This window comes from Carlito syrichta, unplaced genomic scaffold (genome assembly GCF_000164805.1).
Source record: "Carlito syrichta isolate Samal-C Ts95f unplaced genomic scaffold, Tarsius_syrichta-2.0.1 Scaffold274391, whole genome shotgun sequence".
Classification (NCBI taxonomy): Eukaryota; Metazoa; Chordata; class Mammalia; order Primates; family Tarsiidae; genus Carlito; species Carlito syrichta.
In genome coordinates, this window is record NW_007218487.1 from 186,233 (window position 1) to 209,477 (window position 23,245).

The following is a 23,245-nucleotide window of genomic DNA, read 5'->3' on the forward strand; positions in this document are numbered from 1 at the left end:
TCATATTCCAGTAAAGTTATAATGAACAGAAATTTTGTTTGTCTCTGTGGCAAACCAAAATGAGTTTTGTAATTGTCAGCAGGCCTTAGTGATTATAGTGGCGCCCACTCCCTCTACCGTAGTTAAAGGTCTGTTAGCATTCCAGTTGTGGACCTCTGTTTTTCAGAAGTTTATAATTAGTTGTAAACATTTGGTCTCTGGTGAAAGTTTGTCACATACGATCTCAGTGCAGGAGTAAATTTCTGATTTCAAGTTGTCTTTTTAAAAGTTTTATAGCAGAACCACTTAAACATATGCATACAAGTTCTGTAGAGGTGGGAAAACTGAGTTTTGTAGGATACAAAGTGAAAATAATGTGCATTATTCATATTAATCTTTCATAATTTCCGTGTTAAAGGGTTTCAAAATACAATAAGTGATAGTAAAATGTGTGCTTCAGTACACTGTTTACTATAATCAGAGAGCAAAAAAGAATGTGGTTTTTACTGCTTTTTAGTCTTTGCATGTTAAAAATAGTCTTTTATTATAAATGATATTTTTCTGTAACTTTTTTATACTTGCTAATTAAAAAATGAGAACATATGTGTTCTTAAATAATAAGAACACATTTTAAAAACTTTATCTTAAAACAAATTAATAGAAAACTTAGGCTAAGAAAATTGATTTTGGGTTAAGAGTTTAAAATAGCAACTTTTTCTTTTTTTCATACTCTGGATTTCTCCACTCCATTTGACACTGTTGATTATTTCTGTCCCTGATATTGTGTTGTAATTTCTCATCTCTGACCCTCTTTCATCTTCCTGTCTGTCGTCTATTGTTTTCCTTGCTCTTTGATCATAGGCATCAATCAAATCCTAGCCTTAGGCTCTTTTTTGCTTCCTTTACACTTACCCTTTCCAGGTGTTTATCCTCTCGCATGGTTTCAATTATTGTTTTGCAAATCTGCCTCTTCATACCGATCAACATTTCTAGTCCTTCACCTTTAGTAAACCTTCACTGCTCAGTCCCATCTGCCCTGTGAATGCTTACATGATGGGCTCTGTCCAATTTATCTAATGCTGAGTATATAACATCACTACTTGGATGTTCAGTAATCATCTAAAACATCGTAGGACTCCAGTTGGACTGTTTTTTGCTCAGAAACAAACATTTCCCAGCATTGGAGTGCTTTCTTTTTAACTCAGGTTTTTAGCATTATAATTGTAAATCCTTCATCCCATCAAAATCAATCCTATTTGTTTTGCTAAATTGCTCAATTCATTGGTCATATTTCTCAGTCATCATTTTACTTGACCTGTGAGTAGCATTAAGTACAATCAGTACCTTCCTTCTCCTTGATTTACTTGTTTCCCTTTTGACTGTCAGGAAGGACATCATGCTAGCCTGGTTTTCTTCCTATCATTCCTTCCTGCAGAACTTTCATGATTTTATGGCTTTAAATGCCACCTGTATAGTGAGGATTTCCAACTTTATCTTGGACCTCTTTCCTGGAGTCTAGATTCATAAATCTGTCCACTTGATGTCTCCAATTGAATGTCTAATAGGTCTAATAATTTAGCATATCCAAAACAGAGCTGCTAATATCCATGAGCAAACCCATTTCTCTTGCAGTCTTCACTGTCTCAATATGTGGGTACTCCATCTTGGTTGGTTTCAAAACCCTGGGGTCATCCTTGATTCCCCTCTCATATTACATAACCATTCCTTGAATAAACTCATCATTTCTACTTTAAAACTTCATCCAGAACACAGCATCTTCTCATCATTTCTACCTCTGCACTCTAGTTCAGGCCACTGTCACCTTTCCCCTGGATTATCACAGTAATATCCTATTAGATCCCCCTGCTTCCACTGTCATTCCCCTACAGTCTGGCCTCAACATAGTAGTCAGATTGTCCTTCCAAGATGTAAACCATATCTTGTCACTTCTCTGCTCTAAACCTTCTAGTGTCTGGTCATTTTACTCAGGGTGAAAGTCAGATTCTTACAACCATGTCTAGGGAATGCCCTGTGGAATCCAGCTACTTCTTAGTTCTCTCTTCTAGTTTTCCTTTCCTCACTTAGCTTCCCTCACTCCACTCTAACCAGATGGGCCTCTTCTGAGTTACTTGAACATGCCTGGCATGCTCTTGCCTCATGGCCTCTGTGCTTGGTGTTCTCTTTGCCTGAAGTGCTTGGTCTCAAACGTCTGCAAAGTTTCACCCCTCATTTATTTCAGGTCTTTACACAAATGTTATCTTTTCAGTGAAACCTTCCTTGACCACCCTATCTAAAACATACCTCGGTGACATTTTGAAACCCTTCCCTCTTTAGTTTTCCTTACATCTGTCTCCAACATACTAGGTATTCTATATATCTATCTTATTTATTGTCTGCCTTCTCTACAATAATGTGTGTTTTTGTTCCCTTATTCCCTTGTCATATAGAAGGCAGTGCATAAATAACTGTGGAATTAATGAATTTTATTACGTACCTTATGGATTTTTTCTTAAAATTTTTTTGGGTTTGTTCTTCTTACAGACTCTTTTATCCCCTCCTATCTGCATTATTGCAGCTTTCTAGTCACGTGTCATTACCTCAGTCTCATTAAACACAAACCTACTAAAATTTTTCATCTAAAAATACATTAATATGACACTTCCTGCTTAAGAATTATCTTAAACTCCTTATTCTTTCTTATATTGAATCCAATCTCCTTATTACTTTGCATTGTGCTAAGGCCATCTCTCTGCCCTCATATTTCTAATCATAATTATCCTCTGTTAAAAGCACAGTAATCTGCTATGCTGTCACCTACATGAGCTTGTCTCCAGCCTCTGTAGTAGCTCCTCTATCCTCAGCACTGGACCATTGGCTCACTTTATGTCAAAATCTGACTGAAAGCTTCTCATCAAGAAGTCTCCTGTGATATAATTAAATGACTATCACAGTTTATGATAGTGTTGCATTCTGTATGTGTTTTCTATGGAGATCAGTGTACACTATTATCTCATATTTTGTCTTTTATAAGTACATTTGTAAGGTTAAAATTTTTCTAGGATTAGTAAGAGGGTACAATCCATTATATACTTCGTATCATTTTAAACAAAGTAAGTCCTATTAATGACTGTAGAGGGGTTTTATTGAACTAACATTAATGTTTTTATTGTCACATTTTAGGTATCATTGTCCAATGCCTAAGATCTTTTATGTTCAGCTGACTGTAGGAAATAATGAATTTTTTGGGGAAGGAAAGACTCGACAAGCTGCTAGACACAATGCTGCAATGAAAGCCCTGCAAGCACTGCAGAATGAACCTATTCCAGAAAAATCATCGCAGGTGTGGTATTACTGCATGTGGTATTCTCTTTCTTACACTTTTCTAGTGAGATTATTGAGAAGATAAATCAGTACATTGTATAATTAAAAGAAATAATCTGTTCTGATAGGAAAGAATACTAGAGTGATGATCTGCTAAGATTTGCTACTCAGACTATCTGTCTACTATGCTAGACTTCTGTGTCCTGCCAGGATGACCTTGCCTTTGAGAACTTTGGTTCCTCGCTGGAGTTCACTTTCCAGGCAACTCAGAATTTTGGGATGTGTGCAAAGATGAGAAATAATATTCATTTGCCTTATGTTTAATGCCATGCTAATTGAGCACAGACTATATTGTGTAAATCTAGAATCAAGAATTTAAAGTATAGGGAATCTTTGTGGACTTTTCAGTCCTACATTAATTTACAAATGAGGGTATTGGGATTGTTTTTTTTTATTATATTTTATTTTTTAAGTGAGAAAGCAGGATTTATTAAGAGGAAAGAAAAAACTCCACAGTGGGAGGGAACGTGAGGGGGTTGCCCGAGGCTGTTTTTGAGTAATCTCATTCTCATGGCTTCAGCTATTTTTTCCCATTGATTTCAAAATAGTATCTCTAGCTTAGGCATGTCCTATAGTATAGTCAGCTTCTTATTGGACTTTTCCCACTTAGTTATTTCAAACCCTGTAGTTACATCTCTACAATTCTCTTTTCCTCAAACCTGTTGTTCTTCCTCCTTTGAGATTTAGCTTAATGGCAGACTTAGGAAATGTTTCTTTCATTATATCTCTTATCTATTTCGTTATCTGTTTCGTTTTCTGTTAGATTATAAACTTATCAGTCTCCTTATCTCTAATAGTTAGACTACATTTAGCATATATGAGACCCTTCAGAAATATGTGTTAGATAAGTGAATAAAGTGAACTGGGGCCAGTGCCAGTACCAGACACACTGCTTCATATACTCGTTGCATCATGTACTCTTTCTGTAGCTTAGTCTTCATAGATCATGTTAGAATATCAGTGGGGGTTGTTGGGTGTGGGAGTGGAGTGAGTAGAGATCTCTAAAACAAGAGACCTATGTGGGGATATAGGATAAACTCAAATTAGTGTATAGTTGAGTAAAAAACTTTCAAACCCAGTGTTAAATGCTTCTACTTCAAGGAAAAAACCTAAAGACCAAACAGCAAAAAACCTGGCAGGAAAACCGTCACCTAATGTTGTTAATAGGAATCTACTAGATATAGCCTATGGTTTGTTGTTATTTAAATTATATTTTGGATAGGCCCTCTTGACCGTAGGATATATGTAAAGTTTGTTTTAAACTTAACATCTAATGTTATCCTATTTTTTGTGATTTAGAATGGTGAATCAGGAAAAGAGATGGATGATGACAAAGATGCAAATAAATCTGAGATCAGCTTAGTGTTTGAAATTGCTCTGAAGCGAAATATGCCTGTCAGTTTTGAGGTATGTATGTGATCAGTAGGGATCTTGAAATTTTTTTCTCCTGCTTTGGCTACTTTAAATAAACAAACAAATAAATAAAAGTAACTGGTATACTAGTATCTTACAAGAGTTTTTCTTTTTTTTTTGAGTTGGAGTCTCACTCTATCGCCCAGACTGGAGTGTAGTGGCCACTCCCGGCCACCGCAGCCTTGACCTGCTGGGCTCCAGCAATCCTTCCGCCTCAGCCTTCCAAGTAGCTGAACTACAGGCATGCGCTACCACACCCAGCTAGTTTTTTTATTTAATGTAGAGTTGAGGTCTCACCAAGTTTCCCAGGCGGGTCTCGAACCCGCAGGCTCAGGCAATCCACTCACCTCAGCCTCCCAAAGCGTGAGATTATAGGCTGAGCCACCGAGCCCGACTGTTACAAGAGTTAATGTGCTTCTTTGTGTTCACACCCACTATCATGAAGTGATACAGGTCTTGGGGAAAATAGAAATTGTGATGATATCATTCCTGTTGATTTCTCTGTCTTTTCTGAATTAAGGCATTTGTATGTATGATATTTCAATTTTCATCATGACAGAACTTTGTCTTTAAAGACACATATATGTTAATGTTCAGTTTCCTTTAATTGTATGGAGGCCAAAATTGTTTAACTTCAACCTTAACTAACAGAATCACTGAGAAGTAATGAAGCAACTTTTGACTTTACAACTAGATAAACATGCCACAAATATATTTATAAAATTATATGAAATTTAAAAGAGTAAACTTTAAAAAATAATTTTAATAATGCCTTCCTTATTAAGAGGTCACTAATTTTGCAACTCATACCTGGAAAACAGCAAGAACCAAGAAATAAACAGATCTGGAGAATCCTCCTTCATTTACCTACTAGAAAGCTCCCATATTCTACTCATTGGCAGTATTCTCTGACCTGGACTGAGAAACTGCTTTCTTCTTGGACACAATTCTGACAAGTTGGGTTATCCGATTTCTCAGCTTGTAACAGGTTAAAAGTATCACAATGAGGAAGGCAGGAAAAGAATGTACTTGAGGCCCTATTGGTCCCAGCAAGAAATGATAGGGAAAATATGGAAACCTATCAAAAGTAATTGCTTATCCACAAAAATTGTTGGAAATTATGGAATCTTTTAAAGGCTACAATGAAAATGAACAGACAATTACCTTAAAGTCTTAAGGGTCATCAGTATATAGGGCAGATATCTGATATTCATAATGATGATCTAATGTGAATAATAAAATTTAAATATTTAGTATTATCAAGTCAGTAAAATACTTTTTTTCCAAATTGAGAAGAATATCCATTAAAGTGATTAAAATAAACAGTTTTGGTGTTTAACTAGTAAACTTAAATTACTTAGAAAGTATGCTTATAATAAATTCTTTATCCCAATAATGTTGGATTAGAGAAATACTGTGTTTTCATTTCTTTTCCTAATTGGTACCCAATATTAGAAGACAAAATTTCAATGTAATGTTTTTTTGTTTGTTTCTTTTTATTAATCAATATTTTTTATTTGCTATTGTGGGGTATAGTTAAGGGTTAGGTATACAAATATGTTTCGTTCAGGCACCCTTGTTGATAAGGGGTGTCTCCCCGTCCCCAGACAGATATTGACTACCATTAATCCCACCTCCCTTCCCCTCCCTCCACTGCATAGTTTCCCACCACAGTCAATCCTTTTCATATAGTATTACGATAGATGTTCAAGGCCCACTATATGAATGAGAACATGTGAGACTCAGATCTTTGTTTCTGTGAGAGGTCACTCAGTGTTATAGACTGTAGTTCCATCCAGGTTGCTGAGAAATTCATGATTTTGTTCTTTTTTATGACTGCGTAGTATTCCATCGTGTATATGTACCACATTTTTTAATCCAGTCCTCTTTTGATGGACAGCATGGTTGATTCCAGGTTCTTGCTATTGTGAACAATGCTGTGATAAACATACGTGTGCAGGTATCTTTTTTATAGAGTGATTTGAGTTCTTTGGGGTATATTCCCAGTAGGGGGATTGTGGGGTCATATGGGAGGTCAATATTTAGAGCTTTTAGGAATCGCCACACTGTTTTCCACAGAGATTGCACTAGTTTGCACTCCTACCAACAGTGTATGTGTTCTCTTTTCACCACACCCTCTCCAACAACTGTTATTTAGACCCCTATCTATTCCCATACACAAAAATTAACTCTAAATGAATCAGAGACCTAAATGTAAAACCTCAAAACATAAGAACCTTAGAAAATGCAGGACACATCCTTATGGAAATTGGAACTGGCATCCAATTCCTGAACAAAACCCGAAACCTACAGGCCATAAGAGATAAGATAGACAAGTGGGACCTCATTAAATTAACAAGCTTCTGCAAAGCCAAAGAAACCATCAAAAGAGCAGGGAGACAGCCCACAGACTGGGAAAAAGTATTTGCCAACTCCAGGTCCAACAAAGGCTTAACATCTTGGATCTACAAGGAACTCAAACGTGCTGAAAAGAAAAAACCAAACAACCCCATTATAAAGTGGGCAAAAGACATGAACAGACACTTCTCAGAGGAAGACATCTGAGCAGCCAACAGACGCATGAAGAAATGTTCAACCTCACTAATCATCAGGGAGATGCAAATCAAAACCACACTGAGATACCACCTAACTCCAGTCAGAATGGCAATTATCAATGTAATGTTAAATAGTAAAGTAAGTAGGGTGTCTCTTATAGGTCAGAATTTTGAGGGAAACTAGAGTTTTGAGTACTCAGGTTTTGGAAGGTATTTTTTCTCCAAAAGCTGTTGTTGTTCAAAAATGAGATCAGATTAAGCAAGGTTTAGGAACATTGCATTCATAGTTGACAGATTTATAATTCGTTACTCTAGAAAGCTAGGTATTTTTATGGCATAACTACTTACCTTTTTAGGATCATATCATAAGAATAAATACTCTGACTGGCCTTGATGACTCAACCTGTAATCCCAGCACCCTGGGAGGCTGAGGTGAGAGGATTGCCTGAACCCACAGGTTCGAAACTCACCCGGGGAACTTGGTGAGACCTGTCTCTACAATAAATAAAAAATAACCGGGCGTGGTAGCACATGCCTGTAGTTCCAGCTACTTGAAAGGCTGAGGAGGAAGGATTGCTGAAGCCCGGCAGGGCGAGGCTGTAGTGGCTGGGAGTGTGCCACTGCCCTCCAGCCTGGGTGACAGAGTGAGAGAGACTCCAACTCAGTTAAAAAAAAAAAAAAAGAATAAATATCTCTTTCTGTAAAACAAAGTTTTGAAGTCTCTGTCAAATTCAGGTTTTTTTTTCATCATCAGCTGTTTCAGAGACTCCCTCAAGCAGGATGCTTTATGTGTTATAAAACTACAATAAGACATAGACCTTGTTCTCTAGTAGCAAACTCTTACATAGGGGAAAATTAGATACATATGCGGTAACTTTACAAATTATCATTCTAAATGGCCAGTCTCATGTGGTATCTAAAGTAGTATGTTCCATAAGACACGGGGAGACCATAATTGTAATTAGACTTATCTGTTTTAAAGTAGCAAAAAAACAGTTTTGAATATGAAGTGAATGTGTTTGTTTAGTTTTTTCTTTCAGCTTCAGTTTTTTAAGCACCAAGTGTGGATAGTTTCGATAAAATACCTTCATAATAGCTTTCTTAGAAAACAACTATAATTTTGGCATAATATCAGTATCAATTAAGATATGAATATTAAGAATGTCATGCTATAAGAATACATCTTAAGTGCCTGTACATTACTTAATATTTTAATTGTATTTCATAGGTTATTAAAGAAAGTGGACCACCGCATATGAAAAGCTTTGTTACTAGGGTGTCAGTGGGAGAATTCTCTGCAGAAGGAGAGGGAAATAGCAAAAAGCTCTCCAAGAAGCGCGCTGCAACCACTGTCTTACAGGAGCTTAAAAAACTTCCACCTCTTCCTGTGGTGGAAAAGCCAAAACTATTTTTTAAAAAACGCCCTAAAACAATAGTAAAGGTAAGTGTATGTTTGTGAACATCAGTCAGTTTTTACTAAATAAGTATTATAGTAGTTATATATAAAAGTTTTTTTTTCATAAGGCAGGTCCCTGAACCTATGGGTTATATACAGTCCTGGAATCAGGGAAGGACATGTGATTATATATTAATGACAATCCTGTTTTGCTTTTTAAACACCTGTGTGCGCTTACATGTGTTCATCAGATAATAATACCTTACATATACCTTATATATTTATATTTTTCTATTATTTAAAAAGTGCTTTCCTATTCATGGCACCTTTAGTATAATCCTCATCATGACAGTTCAAGATAGATGACCTTATCTCTCATCTTACAAGTGTTTTGTAAAACATGTTAAATGAATTTGCTCATTTTTATTCAGCTATCATGTGGAACAACCTGAACTGCTCTGATCTCTAATCTAGTGTTCTAGCATGCAAGGCTGCTAGAACATCATGAAATGGTAACAGGATATAGAGTAATCATCATATGAATAATGCTAACAACATTGATAGCAACAGGAGCTAGAAAGTATAAAGCACTTTATGTACCAGTCTTTGTCCCAGCGCTTTGAGTGCTTTATCACGTTTAAGCCGCATAGCAGCCTTATGTGGTAGATGGTATTATTTTGTTTCCATTCTTTCAGGTGGGTATACCTTGCCAAAGAAAAATACAGAGCATACAACTTTTCAAGAGGTGACTATTTTATTGGAGCATATTTTATTTACATTAAAAAGAAAAAAGGCAGAGATCAGAGGAATGAGATGAGTCAGCATTTATTACGGGACAGTGCCCATGAATGCTTGAAATGTGTGTGACATGTCTGGAACTGAAGTCCTGTGTTTCTAGAGGAAGTCTTAAATTGCCAGCCCTTCAGTTGCTAGCTCAGCCTCACTTAGCAGTCTTCTGATTAGGCTATACAAATAAAGGATTACAGATATGAAATATATTTAATCTTTGAACCTTTTTTTTTATTGTGAAGCGGCATACAGTTTAGGTATTTTTGTAGGTTTTATACCTTTGTACCTTTTGTTTTATTTAAAACTACCTATTGCTAGGAGCGGGAGCTCATGGCTGTGATTCCAGCACTTTGTGAGGCTCAGGCAGGCGGATTGCTTGAACCCAGGAGTTCGAGACCAGCCTGGGCAGCATAGCAAAACCTTGTCTCTAACAAAAAATTTTTAAAAATTTCTAAGCATGGTGGAACATGCCTGTAGTCCCAACTACTCACTACTCAGGAGGCCGAGGGAGAAGGATTGCCTGAGTCCAGGAGGTCGAGGCTGCCATGAGCCATGATTGTTGTGATTATGCCACTGCACTCCAGCCTGGGAGACTGTGACACAAAAAATAGAAAAAAATGCACACAAACAGTTACATAAATACTTGTTTGTTTTTTTATGAGTACTGGTGTTACTTCACTTAAATGACATAGGTTATACATTCCCTGAAATAGTAATATGCATTATATGTCAGGTAGACTAAAAGTAAATGCCAAATAGATCCATTCATCATAAGTCATAGAGGTTCCAAAGAGGACTGACTATGATTCATATGCTCCTGCCTGACAGTCAGGGAGTAGGACATAGCTGTTAAGAGCATGATCTTTGAAGTCAGTCTTGAGTATGAATTCCTGTGACCTGAGCAAGTTACCTTATTTTTCTTATCTTACATTTCTTCATATATAAAGTGAGAATAATAATTGGACTTACCTCATAGGATTGTTAAAAGTATTAACTGAAACAATGCACAGAATGCACTAGTAATTATTAATAATAAAATGCAATACTATAAAAGTACTCAATATATTCTATTGCTATTTTGTACCTAATACTGTCTATTCACATTCTGTATGGATGTGAATATATCCATGAACTGTTTCTTTAATATTTTAACATATAAAATCTATGTTTTCTATGATGGAAGAACAGTGTTTTTACGCAGAATTGCACAACACTGGTCACAATAACTTACATTTAATCTGTTAAACTAAATCGAATTTTTGTGTGCATGTTGAGGTCTCACTATGTCGCTCAGGCTGGAGTACAGTGCATGATCACTGCTCACTGCAGCCTCCATCTCCTGGGCTCAGGTGATCCTTCTGCCTCAGCTTCCTGAGTAGCTGGGACTACAGTCATGTGCTGCCATGCCCAGCTAATTTTTAAAAATCTAATCTTAATATATTAAGAAACAAAACTTTTAGGCTAGAAAAGATCTATACATTTCTACAGCAGGATATACATCTAACTCTTGTTTTAGCTATAGCTATTAAAAGCAAGTTATTGTTTAAATGTTATTCTCCAGAAGTGGGGGACAGAAAAAACATTTTGAATTCTCAAAATTATTTGCTACTGGTTACAGTATTTAAGTATGCTATTCTGGAACTTCCCTCCTATCAAATCATTCACATCTCAGCTTAAACTTCTTCAGAGAGGCCTTCTCTGATTCTCTCCTATTTCCAAACTAGGTTAGCTTCCTTCATTTTTCCTCAGATACAACATACTTGAGTTACGTATGCCATGTCTGTCTTATGTTAAAATAAAGCCTTTGAGATATAAGATTATTTTGTGAAAACAACAAGCATATAATGAGTTGGAATCTAGATAATCTGAAGTATGATCATACCTTATAATGTGCCAGTAAGTAGATCCACTTGGAATAGTATCTTGGTTTTCAACATTTTCCTCTCTTCCTTGTATGACTTATACATTTTTATATTCAATAGAGAAAATATCTGTGATAATTTGCCTTCATTTTATTTAAAGAAATAAAACTATCACATTGTCTCATTTGATCTTCTTGATCATATAGCAGTCTTTCCCTTTACAGACAAGGCCCTTTGTATTTAAGAAACTTACCTAGGCTGGACATGATGTAATACTAGCACTTTGGGAAGCTGAGGCCAGGAGGACTGCTTTAGTCCAGGAAGTCGATTCTGCAGTGAGCCATGGTGGTGCCACTGCATTCCAGCCTGGGTGATAGAGTGAGACTCTGAAATTTTTTTTTTAAAAAAAAGGCCATCCAAAAGAGGGGGGCGGAAATATAGGAGCTTACCCAAGATCCTTTAGCAGAATCAGGTTTCAGATTCAGTTGTCATGTCTGACTCCAGTGCCCATTTGAAACTGGTTAATTGTGAACTTTTGGACTTTAAGACTTATAGAGTTACCCTGTTAACATGTAAAACTTCCTTGATGATATCTTTGGGTTTACATCCTGTTTTTAATGTAGTTCTCTTTTATAAGATGAGGCCTCAAAGAATGCTTTCCAGTGTTGGAGATAACATGTTCTGGACACAGCTATTATAAGATTGTCCTTTCTAGTTTGTGGGATGATAATCTAAGACTTGGTGTCCAAGGAATAATGTAACTGTCAAGGGTGCTAGTAGTTCATTTTAATCAAAGAAGTAAACCAAGCCATTCCTAAGATTTTCAGAACTCTCATTATCTAAATTGGAAGTATGGATCTGGTTCTTTATCATTGGAATCTGTAGCCACAACAATTTATTTGGAACTTAAAGATATTCTTAGAGCAAAATTAAACAAGAATAAAGACAGCCTATCACTGGAAACACATTTATTTGAATGTCTTCACGAACTGGGTATACTGCTTCTAATGCCAAACTCAGAATTTCTCTGTCTTTTCTTTGAGATCTCAATCTTGGACTAATAAATCATTGCCTAAATTTTTCTTTTCTCATCAGTCCTTGTTCATTCCCTTAATAATTTATTTAATATTTATTTGGGAGGATATAGGTTGAAACCAGTATTTTATCAAAAGCTAAAAGTCTCCTTTGCTTTCTCTTCTCCCTTTGCCTTATCATTACTCCTTATCTAGGTCGCTCTTCTACTTCTAGGGGTTCAATTCCATCTTTAAGTAGATGACTCCCAACTACTCTTTTGTAGTCTACACTGCCTATTCTCTATCTTCACTTAATATTTCGCAGGCACCCAAACTTTGTGCCCAAAACTCATCATGTTCCCTTCAAAATCTCTTTATCTTCCAACATTCTTTTCTTCAGTGACTGGTACCACCAAACAGCTGCTGAAACAGAAAGTCAGGATTCATTTTTAACTTCTCTCTTACCCCTATGTCCAGATAATCAATCATTAAATCCTACTTATTCCATTGCCTAAATATTTCTTAAATTGGTTCCATTCTTTCCATCCCTTCTGCCATCTTTTGGTCCAACTCACAGTCATCTGTTGTCTAAGCTACTACAGTAAGGTTTTAACTAGCCTTCCTCCAAGGACCTTTGAAACCAAATGGTCTTTTAAAGAAAGTGTGTCTTTTAGAGACACCTGTGTGATCATGTCATGCCTCTGCTTAAAATCTCTTAGTAGTTTCCCATTACTCTTTGGATTAAGTCTGATATCCTAAACATAATTTAAGAGACTCTGAAGGCTCTGACTAGATGTTGTTAAGATTCTCAATGGTAGCAGTTACCAGGCATAGCTAGGTCTCTTTATACAGTGACTCTTTTTTTTTTTTGGGTTGGAGTCTCACTCTGTCGCCCAGACTGGAGTGCAGTGGCCGCTCCCGGCCACCGCAGCCTCGACCTGCTGGGCTCCGGCGATTCTTCCACCTCAGCCTTCCGAATAGCCGGAATTACAGGCATGCGCTACCACGCCTGACTGATTTTTGATTTATTGTAGAGATGAGGTCTCGCAGCCCAGGCGGGTCTCGAACCCGCGGGCTCAGGCAATCCACTCACCTCAGCCTCCCAAAGGCGTGGGATTACAGGCTGAGCCACCGAGCCCGGCTACAGTGACTCTTAAAGTTTAGTGTAACATGTGTCATCTGTAACACAGTGCTTATCCTTCTCTCTACTACCTGTTTAAGATAAACATTTTCACAGGTAGAAGTAAAGCTTTGACCTTATGATATATGCACATCTTATTTCTAGGGAAAATATCTGAAGAAGGTTCACATATTTGGTTTACAAGGATTTTTGTTTTTAAGTCATAATACATGCAAAAAACTATATATAAATTTGCATATATATAAACTATAAAAAACTATATATATAAACTATATATAAGTGAGAAAGCATATTGAATAAATGGAAGTAAACTCTACTGCCCAACTTGAGATAGAACGTTTCAGTAAGGTTGAAGCTCTCTGTGTGTTCCTCTTCGATCATATCCTCATGCTATCTTCTAAAGGCGCAGCCACTGTCATTAGTTTTGTGTTGTCATTTCCTACCTTAAGTTTTACTATGTTTGTTTTTCTAAAAAATGGTATTTGTTTACTTTTTGTAAGCAATATTATTGCGGTATAATTGACATGGTATACTGTACATATTTAAAGTACAGTGTTTGATATGTTTTGGTATAAGCTTATACTTGAAAAACCATGACCACGATCAAGATAATGAACCCATCCTTTGCTTCCAAAAGTTTCCTTACGCCCTTTTGTCATCCACCACCCTCAGTTTCCAAGAAACCAGTCTTTTTTAAGCTGACTTCTTTCACCCAGCATAAGTATTTTAAGACTCATCCATATTGTTGTATGTATGAATGGTTCGTTGTTTTATTGCTATGTAGTATTTATTTTTTTCTCTCCTTTTTTTTTTTTTTTTTTTGAGTTGGAGTCTTACTCTGTCGCCCAGACTGGAGTGCAGTGACCACTCCCGGCCACTGTAGCCTCGACCTGTTGGGCTCCAGTGATCCTTCCACCTCAGCCTTCCAAGTCTCATTTTTTTTTTTTTTTGATGATGTGTGCCCCCCTCCCTGGCAGAGTCTCACTACTGCAGATCCCCCTCCCCCGCAGTTTCCTGCTGCTAAATAGTATTTTATCATATTGATATGCCACTATTTGCTTATCCACTCACCTGTTGGAATGTTTCATTCACCTTTTGGGGTTTACCATTTGGGATGTTTCGAGTTTTTGACTGTCATGCATAAATTGACTATGAACATATTTGTGTATGTCTATTTTTATGAGCATTTGCTTTCATTTCTCTTGGTTGAATACTTCAAAGTAGAATGACTTGGTCATTTAGTAGGTTTATATTTAGCTTTTTAAGAAACTAGCAATTCTTGGTCAAAACAGTAGCGGCTGTGCCATTTTACCGTCTCATCAGTGGTGTGTGAGGATTTCAGTTGTTCCACATCCTAGCTAACACTTACCTTAATCAGTCCTTTAAATGTCAGATGTTCAGATACATGTGTTTTTGTGTCTTCTTATGGGTTTAATTGACATTTCTCCAGTAACTACTGATACTGAGAATTTTTAAATCTATTTAGTGACACCTGAGGCTTGATAAGTATTCAAATCTTTTGCCTGCTGAAAAAAATGTAGTTGCTCACTTAAAATAATAAGTGTATTACTGAATTTTTAGATATGTTGTTTGTAGATGTTTACTTCAAACCTGTAACTTTTCTTTTTCAAAGAGAAGTTATTGATTTTGAAGATTTATTATTTATTAATAATTATATTTATTATTTTAAATTTTTATTATTTCTATTTTTATGGAATGTATCTAAGAAATGGTTACTTAACCAAGTCACAAAAATTTCTCCTGTGTCTTCTTCTGGAAGACTTATAGTTTTAGAAATTATATTTAGATCTGTGAGGTATTTCAAATTAGTTACTTTTGTAAATGAATAATGAGGTTTAGATTGAATTTCTTTTTCCTTTTTTTGAATGTGAATAGCCAAATGTTCCATTACCATTGGTTGAAAAGACCACCCTTTCTCCACTGAATTGCTTTTGTACCTTTTTTGAAAATCACTTGACCATATATGTGTGTGGATATATTTCTGGACACTGTTCTGTTTCATTGATCTCTTTGTATTGGCTTTATACAATAGTTTTATAATCTTGAAATCAGATAGTCTGGGTCTTTATTCTTTTTTTCAAAGTTTTGGTTCTTTGCCCTTTGCATTCCCATATGAATTTTAGCATCAGCTTATCAATTATTTTTGTTTTGTTTTGTTTTGTTTTTGAGTTGGAGTCTCACTCCATCGCCCAGACTGGAGTGCAGTGGCACGCTCCTGGCCACCACATCCTCGACCCACTGAGCTCTGGCGATCGTTCCGCCTCAGCCTTCCAAGTAGCCAGAATTGCAGGTGCACGCTACCATGCCTGGCTAATTTTTGATTTATTGTAGAGATGAAGTCTTGCCAAGTTACCTGAGCAGGTCTCGAACCCGCGGGCTCAGGCAGTCCACTCACCTCGGCCTCCCAAAGTGCTGGGATTACAGGCTGAGCTACTGAGCCCGGCCTGGCTTTATCAATTATTAAGGAAAAATAAATCCTGCTGAGATCTTTATTGGGATTGCCGTGAATTGATAGTTTGAGGATAATTGACGTTTTAATGTTGAGTCTTCTGATCAAAGAATGTGATATGTCTCAAATTTATTTAGATCTTAATTTCAGCAGCTTTTTGTAGTTTTAGTGGACTTTGCATAAATTATATCATACTGTGTATATTATTCTGTGCTTGCCTTTTTTATTTACTGTTATCTTTCTGAAATTCATTCATCTTGATGCATGTAGCAATACTAATTCATTTTCACTGCTATATACCATTTCATTTTGTGAATCTGCCATAATTTATCTGTTCTTTTAAAGATGAATATTTATTTCCAGGCCTTTTTTTTCTCTATTTCAAATAATGCATCTTTGGATATTCCCATACATATGAGCTAGCACGCATGGGTAGTAGTTTTCTAGGGTATATATGTGCTATACATATACCATATATAATAGACTACTGGCGGATAGTATATACCACCTTATTAGACATTGCCAAGTGATTTTGCAATTTATGCAACTCTCAGTGTTGTGTAAGAATTTGGTTTAAGAAAAAAGAATTTTTGTTACTCCTCATTCTCACCAGTTGGGGCTGTCAGGCTTCTTAATTTTTTACTAAATTGTGGGTGTGAAATATTATCTCACTGATCATTTTCTGTGTCCAAATTATATTGATTATTATTTTTTCTTTGAAATATTTTTTTTATCTCCTTTTCCTATTTTTCTTTTAGATTCTCTTTTTCTTAATACCTTTTAGGAATTTTTTAAAAAGTATTTTTAAAATGCTGGGTATATCTTTTTTAAGCAAATGTCTCCTCCCAGTTCATGTCTTGTCTTCTCATGTTCAACATTTTGGTGTTTTTTGATGAACAAAAGTTGTAAAGCAACTTTGCTGTACTGCAGAGTTTGCTCAGTTTTGTTGCCTGAGCATATCAATAATGCTGTTGAGCTCCATGGAAACTTTAGTTACCGATTCATTTTATGGTTTTCTTTTATAAATCTTCATAAATAATTCTCATTTATCTTTTCCAGTCACAGTTTTGGGGTATGGGGTGGAGAGGGAAAACAACGGTTTCTTTAAGGCTCCAATAACAAGTTTTACATGCATATTTTGAAACTTTTTTTAAAATTAATTTTAGGCTGGACCAGAATATGGTCAAGGAATGAACCCCATTAGCCGCCTGGCTCAAATTCAACAGGCCAAAAAGGAAAAGGAACCGGATTATGTTTTGCTTTCAGAAAGAGGAATGCCTCGACGCCGAGAATTTGTGATGCAGGTATTTCTAACTTTTTGAAACTATTGAAGAGATATAGAAATCCTTAGGTTGAAATAGCTTTATGAGCAAAAGGCAAAATAGGACTTTATAGCAGAAAGTAAAACTGTATTTCTATTTAAATCATTTATTTCCCCCAGGCTTACTTACCAACTTAGTGGAAACATTCAAGTGTCAAGGACATGTTAGAATAGACAACGTTGAGTACTTGAAGGGACTGTGAGTTCACACAGGTTGTTTACCAAAGAGTTTATCATTTAAGGCCTATCTCTTAGCTTTTTGTGTTACATTTTGCAGCCGGAGTCTATTAACTACTGGGAATTGGAGTCAAATGGAATTGGAAACAAAATTTAGAAGGATGGATGTAGTAGATGGAACAGGTCCAACAGCATGAGCTTATAAGCTGTCAGGAAAATTAGAAAAAGAGAGTGAGCTGGCTAGCTCAACGTAGTGGGGGCTGAGGGATTCAGAATTGCTGAGAGATCTCACTGCTGCATTGTGCAGCCAAGAACATCGAAGAATGGTTGCTAGTGTATTTGCAGATAGGTGGGGACTAGGAATGAAGTAGAATGCCTAAATCATATTCACTACTTTTCCTCTTAAGATTCTTAGCTGGCCAGGGGTGGTGGCTCATGCCTATAATCCCAGCACTTTGAGAGGCCAAGGTGAGAGGATTGCCTGAGCCCACAGGTTCGAGACCAGTCTGGGCAACTTGGTGAGACCTCATCTCTATAATAAATCAAAAATTAACTAGGCATGGTGGCACATGCCTATAGTTCCAGCTACTTGGAAGACTGAGCAGAAGGATAGCCTGAGTCCAGCAGGTCAAGACTGTGGTGGCTGTGAGCGTGCCACTGCACTCCAGCCTGGGAGACAGAGTAATACTCCAACTCAAAAAAAAGATTATTAGCTTTGAAGAATTCTAGAATGTATTCTTTGAACTCCAAAGCTTGAAGAAAAAAGATCACCGAAATTTTAGACATATATTGAGAATATAAACTAGTTTTGGCTTTATTAAACAGTTTCTTTTCTGTGGAATATATTGAGTACCCCCTTTGAAAAAGGAATTTAGAGTATCTTAGGCCAGCTTCCATTTTATGGGTACTCATAAACGTTCTAGTCAAATAGGGACTTTTGGCTGTGCTTTTAAATGTTTTCACACTGAATTCATATTGTTTTTTCCCCCTTCTGAAAGTCCCAGTGGATTCATTACAATATTGCAGCAGCTTTATCAAAGTAAAGGTTTTTGTTTGAACTACTTAGGCAATGTTATCATTTGTTATAATTGAATGTGGAAGTAAAATATCTAGAGATAATATGCTCATTTTTATCTATCACCAAAGAAAGAGTAAGTTTGTATGTTATAAAATGGATGCAGTTACTTTGTGGCAGTAATTAGAAAACAAAAGAAAATCTCTGATGGCATTATTGGGAAGTTAGTTCTAAAGCAGATTTTTTAAAACTTGATTTTTGTGGGGAATATTTAAATTTTTTTTAACAGAAAATGATAACTAAATTACATATCAGCATGCTGTATTGTTATATATCATATAACTTTTTGACCTGTGATTAAGTTTACCAGGTTGTTAAAAATTGTAAATCATATTTCATCAATTTTATTTGTATCTCAGTGAAATATAATGAGTTAACTTTTTGTTAAATTCTGTTTTAAACTCTTGTTTTAGTTTTTTTGAGGACTTGATTCTGTGAATGATTTGTTTAATTTAAAGATAAAAATCTGGCAGTCTTCTATTTACTGCATAATTCAATAATTGAGCTTCTTTGAACATAGTAGTTAACATTTTAATGTAGAGATCTTATTTATAATAATTATAAAATTTGTGAGCTTTGAGGAAGATAAATGAAATTTATTTATATACTTGACTTTTATAATAAAGTGATGTTTTGTGTGACTATTGTGTTTATTAGCAGGAAATAAGAGTCCTTCAGCATTGTGGTCTTTTGAACAGATTACTAGAATAACTACTTACAAACTATTGAATCATGCACCTCTCAGGCAAGAGGTGGATGAATGGGAAAATGAATTTGGGCAGCATCTGATCTAGATGACGCAAGTCTTGAAGGCATCAGAATAGGTTAGATGGAAACCCAGCAGTCACACAGCCAAGGTAAATCCAGAGATGGGAATGGAGTTATAGCTGACAAGTCCAAGAGGAGGAGCCTGGAGTGAGAGGGTATCAAGCTTGAGTGGACAAATGAGATTTAGGGATGAAACGAGAAAAACTAAATGAGAGTGAGTTAGGTGTGTATAGCATGTAAAAACAGATAAAAAGTGTTTTGCAGTTATTTGCTGCTTGGAGATCTTTTGCTTCTATTTACTTTGGCGAGTCTTTTGACCCTCTGCAGTAAATGAAGTTTCTGAGGTAGCTGACTTAACGCTCTTCACTAACAGGGATTCCAGCAACAACCAAACCCTGGAAAAAAGAACAGGTAGCAGAGGTAACTATAGCCAGGGATTTTCTTTTTTCTTTTTTTGAGTCAGAGTCTCAGTCTGTTGCCCAGGCTGGAGTGCAGTGGCACACTCACGACCACCGCAGCCTCGACCTGATGGGCTCAGGCAATCCTTCCACCTCAGCCTTCCAAGTAACTGGAACTACAGGTGTGTGCCACTATGCCCAGTTGATTTTTTGATTTATTGTAGAGATGAGGTCTTGGCAAGTTGCCCAGGCTGGTCTTGAATGCATGGGCGCGGGCAGTTCTCTCATCTTGGCCTTCCAGAGATTTGAGCATGTTATTCATAGGCCTGCTGTTTTGAGGCAAGCACTGATATGGCATGTAGTGTGTATTCATCCATCTCCAATGTGCTGCCATGACTGTACTAGATAAGTGCTTCTCAGGGTAAGGTTTATACACTACTTCTGATTTGTTGCAATATGGTGGTTTCTGGTTTCAGAAAAAAAAAGCAAAACATTTCACAGATTTGAACAATATAATTTGTGGTAGTTGTTACAGAAATACTGTAACAATTATATTTTCAATTTTTTATATGCTCCAAGAACTTTGTCTTGATAAAATCCTTTTGAAAGAGTACAATTTCTTTTTCATGTCATTTGCATATATCCTCCAATTCCTTAAAAGTGGTTGGTTCATTGAAGCATATGTTTGATGGAAATAGTAAAACAAATAAAACTCTAAATAATGGTGTAAGGATAAATGGCAGACAGTACTCCAAGTGTGGATACCGAATGGGAATCTGTATTTTCTGGGACAGGTAAAACAGCCAATGTTATTTTATACAAGAGCCAAAAATGAACAGTATGACTAGAAGTATCTTGCTGTGTAGCCAAAAACTGAGTTCTGTTGTATCATATATCCATTCATTGTTAGTGTGTCTTAGTGCATTGTCATTGTGAGATTATACTAAAGTGTGACATGAAGCTATTGAAACTTTCTATTTTTTTTATTAAACAAAGCACAGTGACGTCTGGTAAAGCAATCCAACTTTTCAGATATGGATTGCCTGTTTAGCGTTCTTGCTCATTTTCTACTGGCTTTTAAAAACTTGGTTTATAGGAATTCACTATATTTTCACTGTATGTGAGCCCTTTGAAGTTATATGGAATTGCAAATAGCTTCCCTTGTATTATGAGTTTTATTCGTTACTTTTTTATAGTGCTTTTGAGAAACAGGAGTAATTTTTAATGCAGTCAAATTCATCTGTCTTTTTCTTTATATTAACTTTATGATAAGTCTATATATCCAGATGGATATGTCCCCCATAGCACTTGACATTTTAATGTAAATTTTGGAATCAACTTGTTCAAGTGTTGTAAAAATGTGTATGGGCTTTTTGATTGGAATTCCTTGAGCTTATAGGTCATTTTGAAGAGAACTGATATCATTATACTACTCTTGTCTTCAGAAACATGGCATATCGTTTTATGTATTAGATTTTTCTTAATGTTTCTCAATGCTTTTGTTTTCGGTGAAGCTTTGTACATTCTAGGTATTTGATTTTCATTTAATATGAATGGTATCTTTTAATATTTTTCATTTTAGGTTCTGAATATTGAAGGATAGAAATCCAGTTGTCTTTTATAAACTGACTTTTTATGCTCGAGCATGTTATGCTCTCATAAATTGTTACAATTCTTATAATTCACTAACTGCATCCTTCAAGTTTTGATATAGTGCCATGATTGTATATTTAAAATATTTTCTAATTTCCATTAGGATTTCTTCTTTTTCCTATAGGTTATTTGGAATTACGTTGCTTCATTTTCAGAGTTGTGACTAACTCTTTGCTTCTTCAATCACTTATTGATCCTATGTCTTGTCTCAATCCATGGGCTTATGCAGTCCTCTCACCTTGGTCTCCCAAAGTGCTGGGATTATAGGTGTGAGCCACCGTACCTGGCAAAAAACTACTTTTTTTTTTTTTTTTTTTTTGAGTCAAAAACTCACTCTGTCACCTAGGCTAGAGTGCAGGTGGCATGCTCAAGCCACTGCAGCCTCGACCTGCTGGGATCAAGCAATCCTGCCAAAGCCTTCCAAGTAGCTGGAACTACAGGCATGTGACACCATGCCCAGCTAATTGTCTTTTTTTTTATTGTAGAGACGAGGTCTCACCAAGTTGCCCGGCCTGGTTTCAAATCCCTGGGCTCAGGCAATCCTCTCGCCTCGGCCTCCCAAAGTGCTGGGATTACAGACTTGAGCCACCATGCCTAGCAAAAGCTACTTTTTTTGAGCAATTGTGAGGGATTAAACACTGTGGTTTATATACTTGTGTTTAGTTTTAAAATCAACACTATGAGGTATTTGGTATTGTCCCTGCTTTACTGATGAAGAACCTGAGACTTAGAGATGTTAAATAATTTGCACCAGTTCATACAGCTGGGAAATAGTAGAGTTGAGTTGATTTTCATATCCCAGTATGACTTGGAAGCCTTTGTTTCTAACCACAATATTGTAGTAACCCTTGTTACATTAATTCTCTTGGAGAACTGTTTAATATAAATCTTTGTAAATTTGGGATGCAATGTGAACATTATTTTAAATGGCACCAGTATGAATTTTGGCCTTTTCAGTTTATGACTCGAAAGAAAGAATACTAAATGTAGTTGTAACCAACATGAACTCTGCTAAGAATTGCTTTTCTGCGTATATAAATAATGTATATTTAATGTTTTAAAAGATCAAATAATATATACCTGTGTAAGGAAGTAAAAATTCTCTAAATGTCTAACATCCTGAGGTAACCACCCACTGATGTTTTGAAGACTCTTTTTTCATATTTTTCTTAATGTATATTTTACTTGTATTTGCAGTATTGCATAAATGTTATTTTACCTGCTGTTTTAATTTTGAATTGAACTTTATATTTTTGAGCTGAAGTGCAAAAATACTGCTTTATGATGTAAGGAGTTTCTGCTTATTGTTAATTTCATTCTAAATTTTATTAGGTCAAGGTAGGCAGTGAAGTTGCTACAGGAACAGGACCTAACAAAAAGATAGCCAAAAAAAATGCTGCAGAAGCAATGCTGTTACAACTTGGTTTTAAAGCATCCACTAGTCTTCAGGATCAACTTGAGAAGGTAAGGGTTAGATTTGCATGTATATTTCCTTTCTGCCAGAATATCAATGTGGTTAAAAAATTCTGGTCTTCGGGGAGACACCTCTTATCAACAAGGGTGCCTGAACAAAGCATATTTGTATACCTAACCCTTAACTGTACCCCACGATATCATAATAAACAATATTAATTATTATTATTTTTTTTTTTTTTTTGAGTTGGAGTCTCACTCGGTTGCCCAGACTGGAGTGCAGTGGCCGCTCCTGGCCACCGCAGCCTCGACCTGCTGGGCTCTGGCGATCCTTCCGCCTCAGCCTTCCAAGTAGCCGGAATTACAGGCATACGCTTACCATGCCCTGCTGATTTTTTTTTTGTTTGATTTATTGTAGAGATGAGGTCTCGCTGCCCAGGC

The 23,245-nt window shown here is 36.2% G+C and overlaps 1 protein-coding gene across 1 annotated transcript in view; it reads left to right on the forward strand.

Annotated features, from left to right (window-relative positions):
• LOC103254305 (double-stranded RNA-binding protein Staufen homolog 2-like) overlaps positions 1 to 23,245 on the forward strand; it is a 145,057-nt gene that overhangs the window by 116,213 nt on the left and 5,599 nt on the right. The window contains exons 4-8 of the mRNA XM_021709712.1: positions 3,160 to 3,319; positions 4,660 to 4,767; positions 8,557 to 8,769; positions 17,166 to 17,303; positions 22,724 to 22,861. Coding sequence (XP_021565387.1) covers positions 3,160 to 3,319; positions 4,660 to 4,767; positions 8,557 to 8,769; positions 17,166 to 17,303; positions 22,724 to 22,861 — 757 coding nt within the window. The remainder of the gene's footprint in view (positions 1 to 3,159; positions 3,320 to 4,659; positions 4,768 to 8,556; positions 8,770 to 17,165; positions 17,304 to 22,723; positions 22,862 to 23,245) is intronic.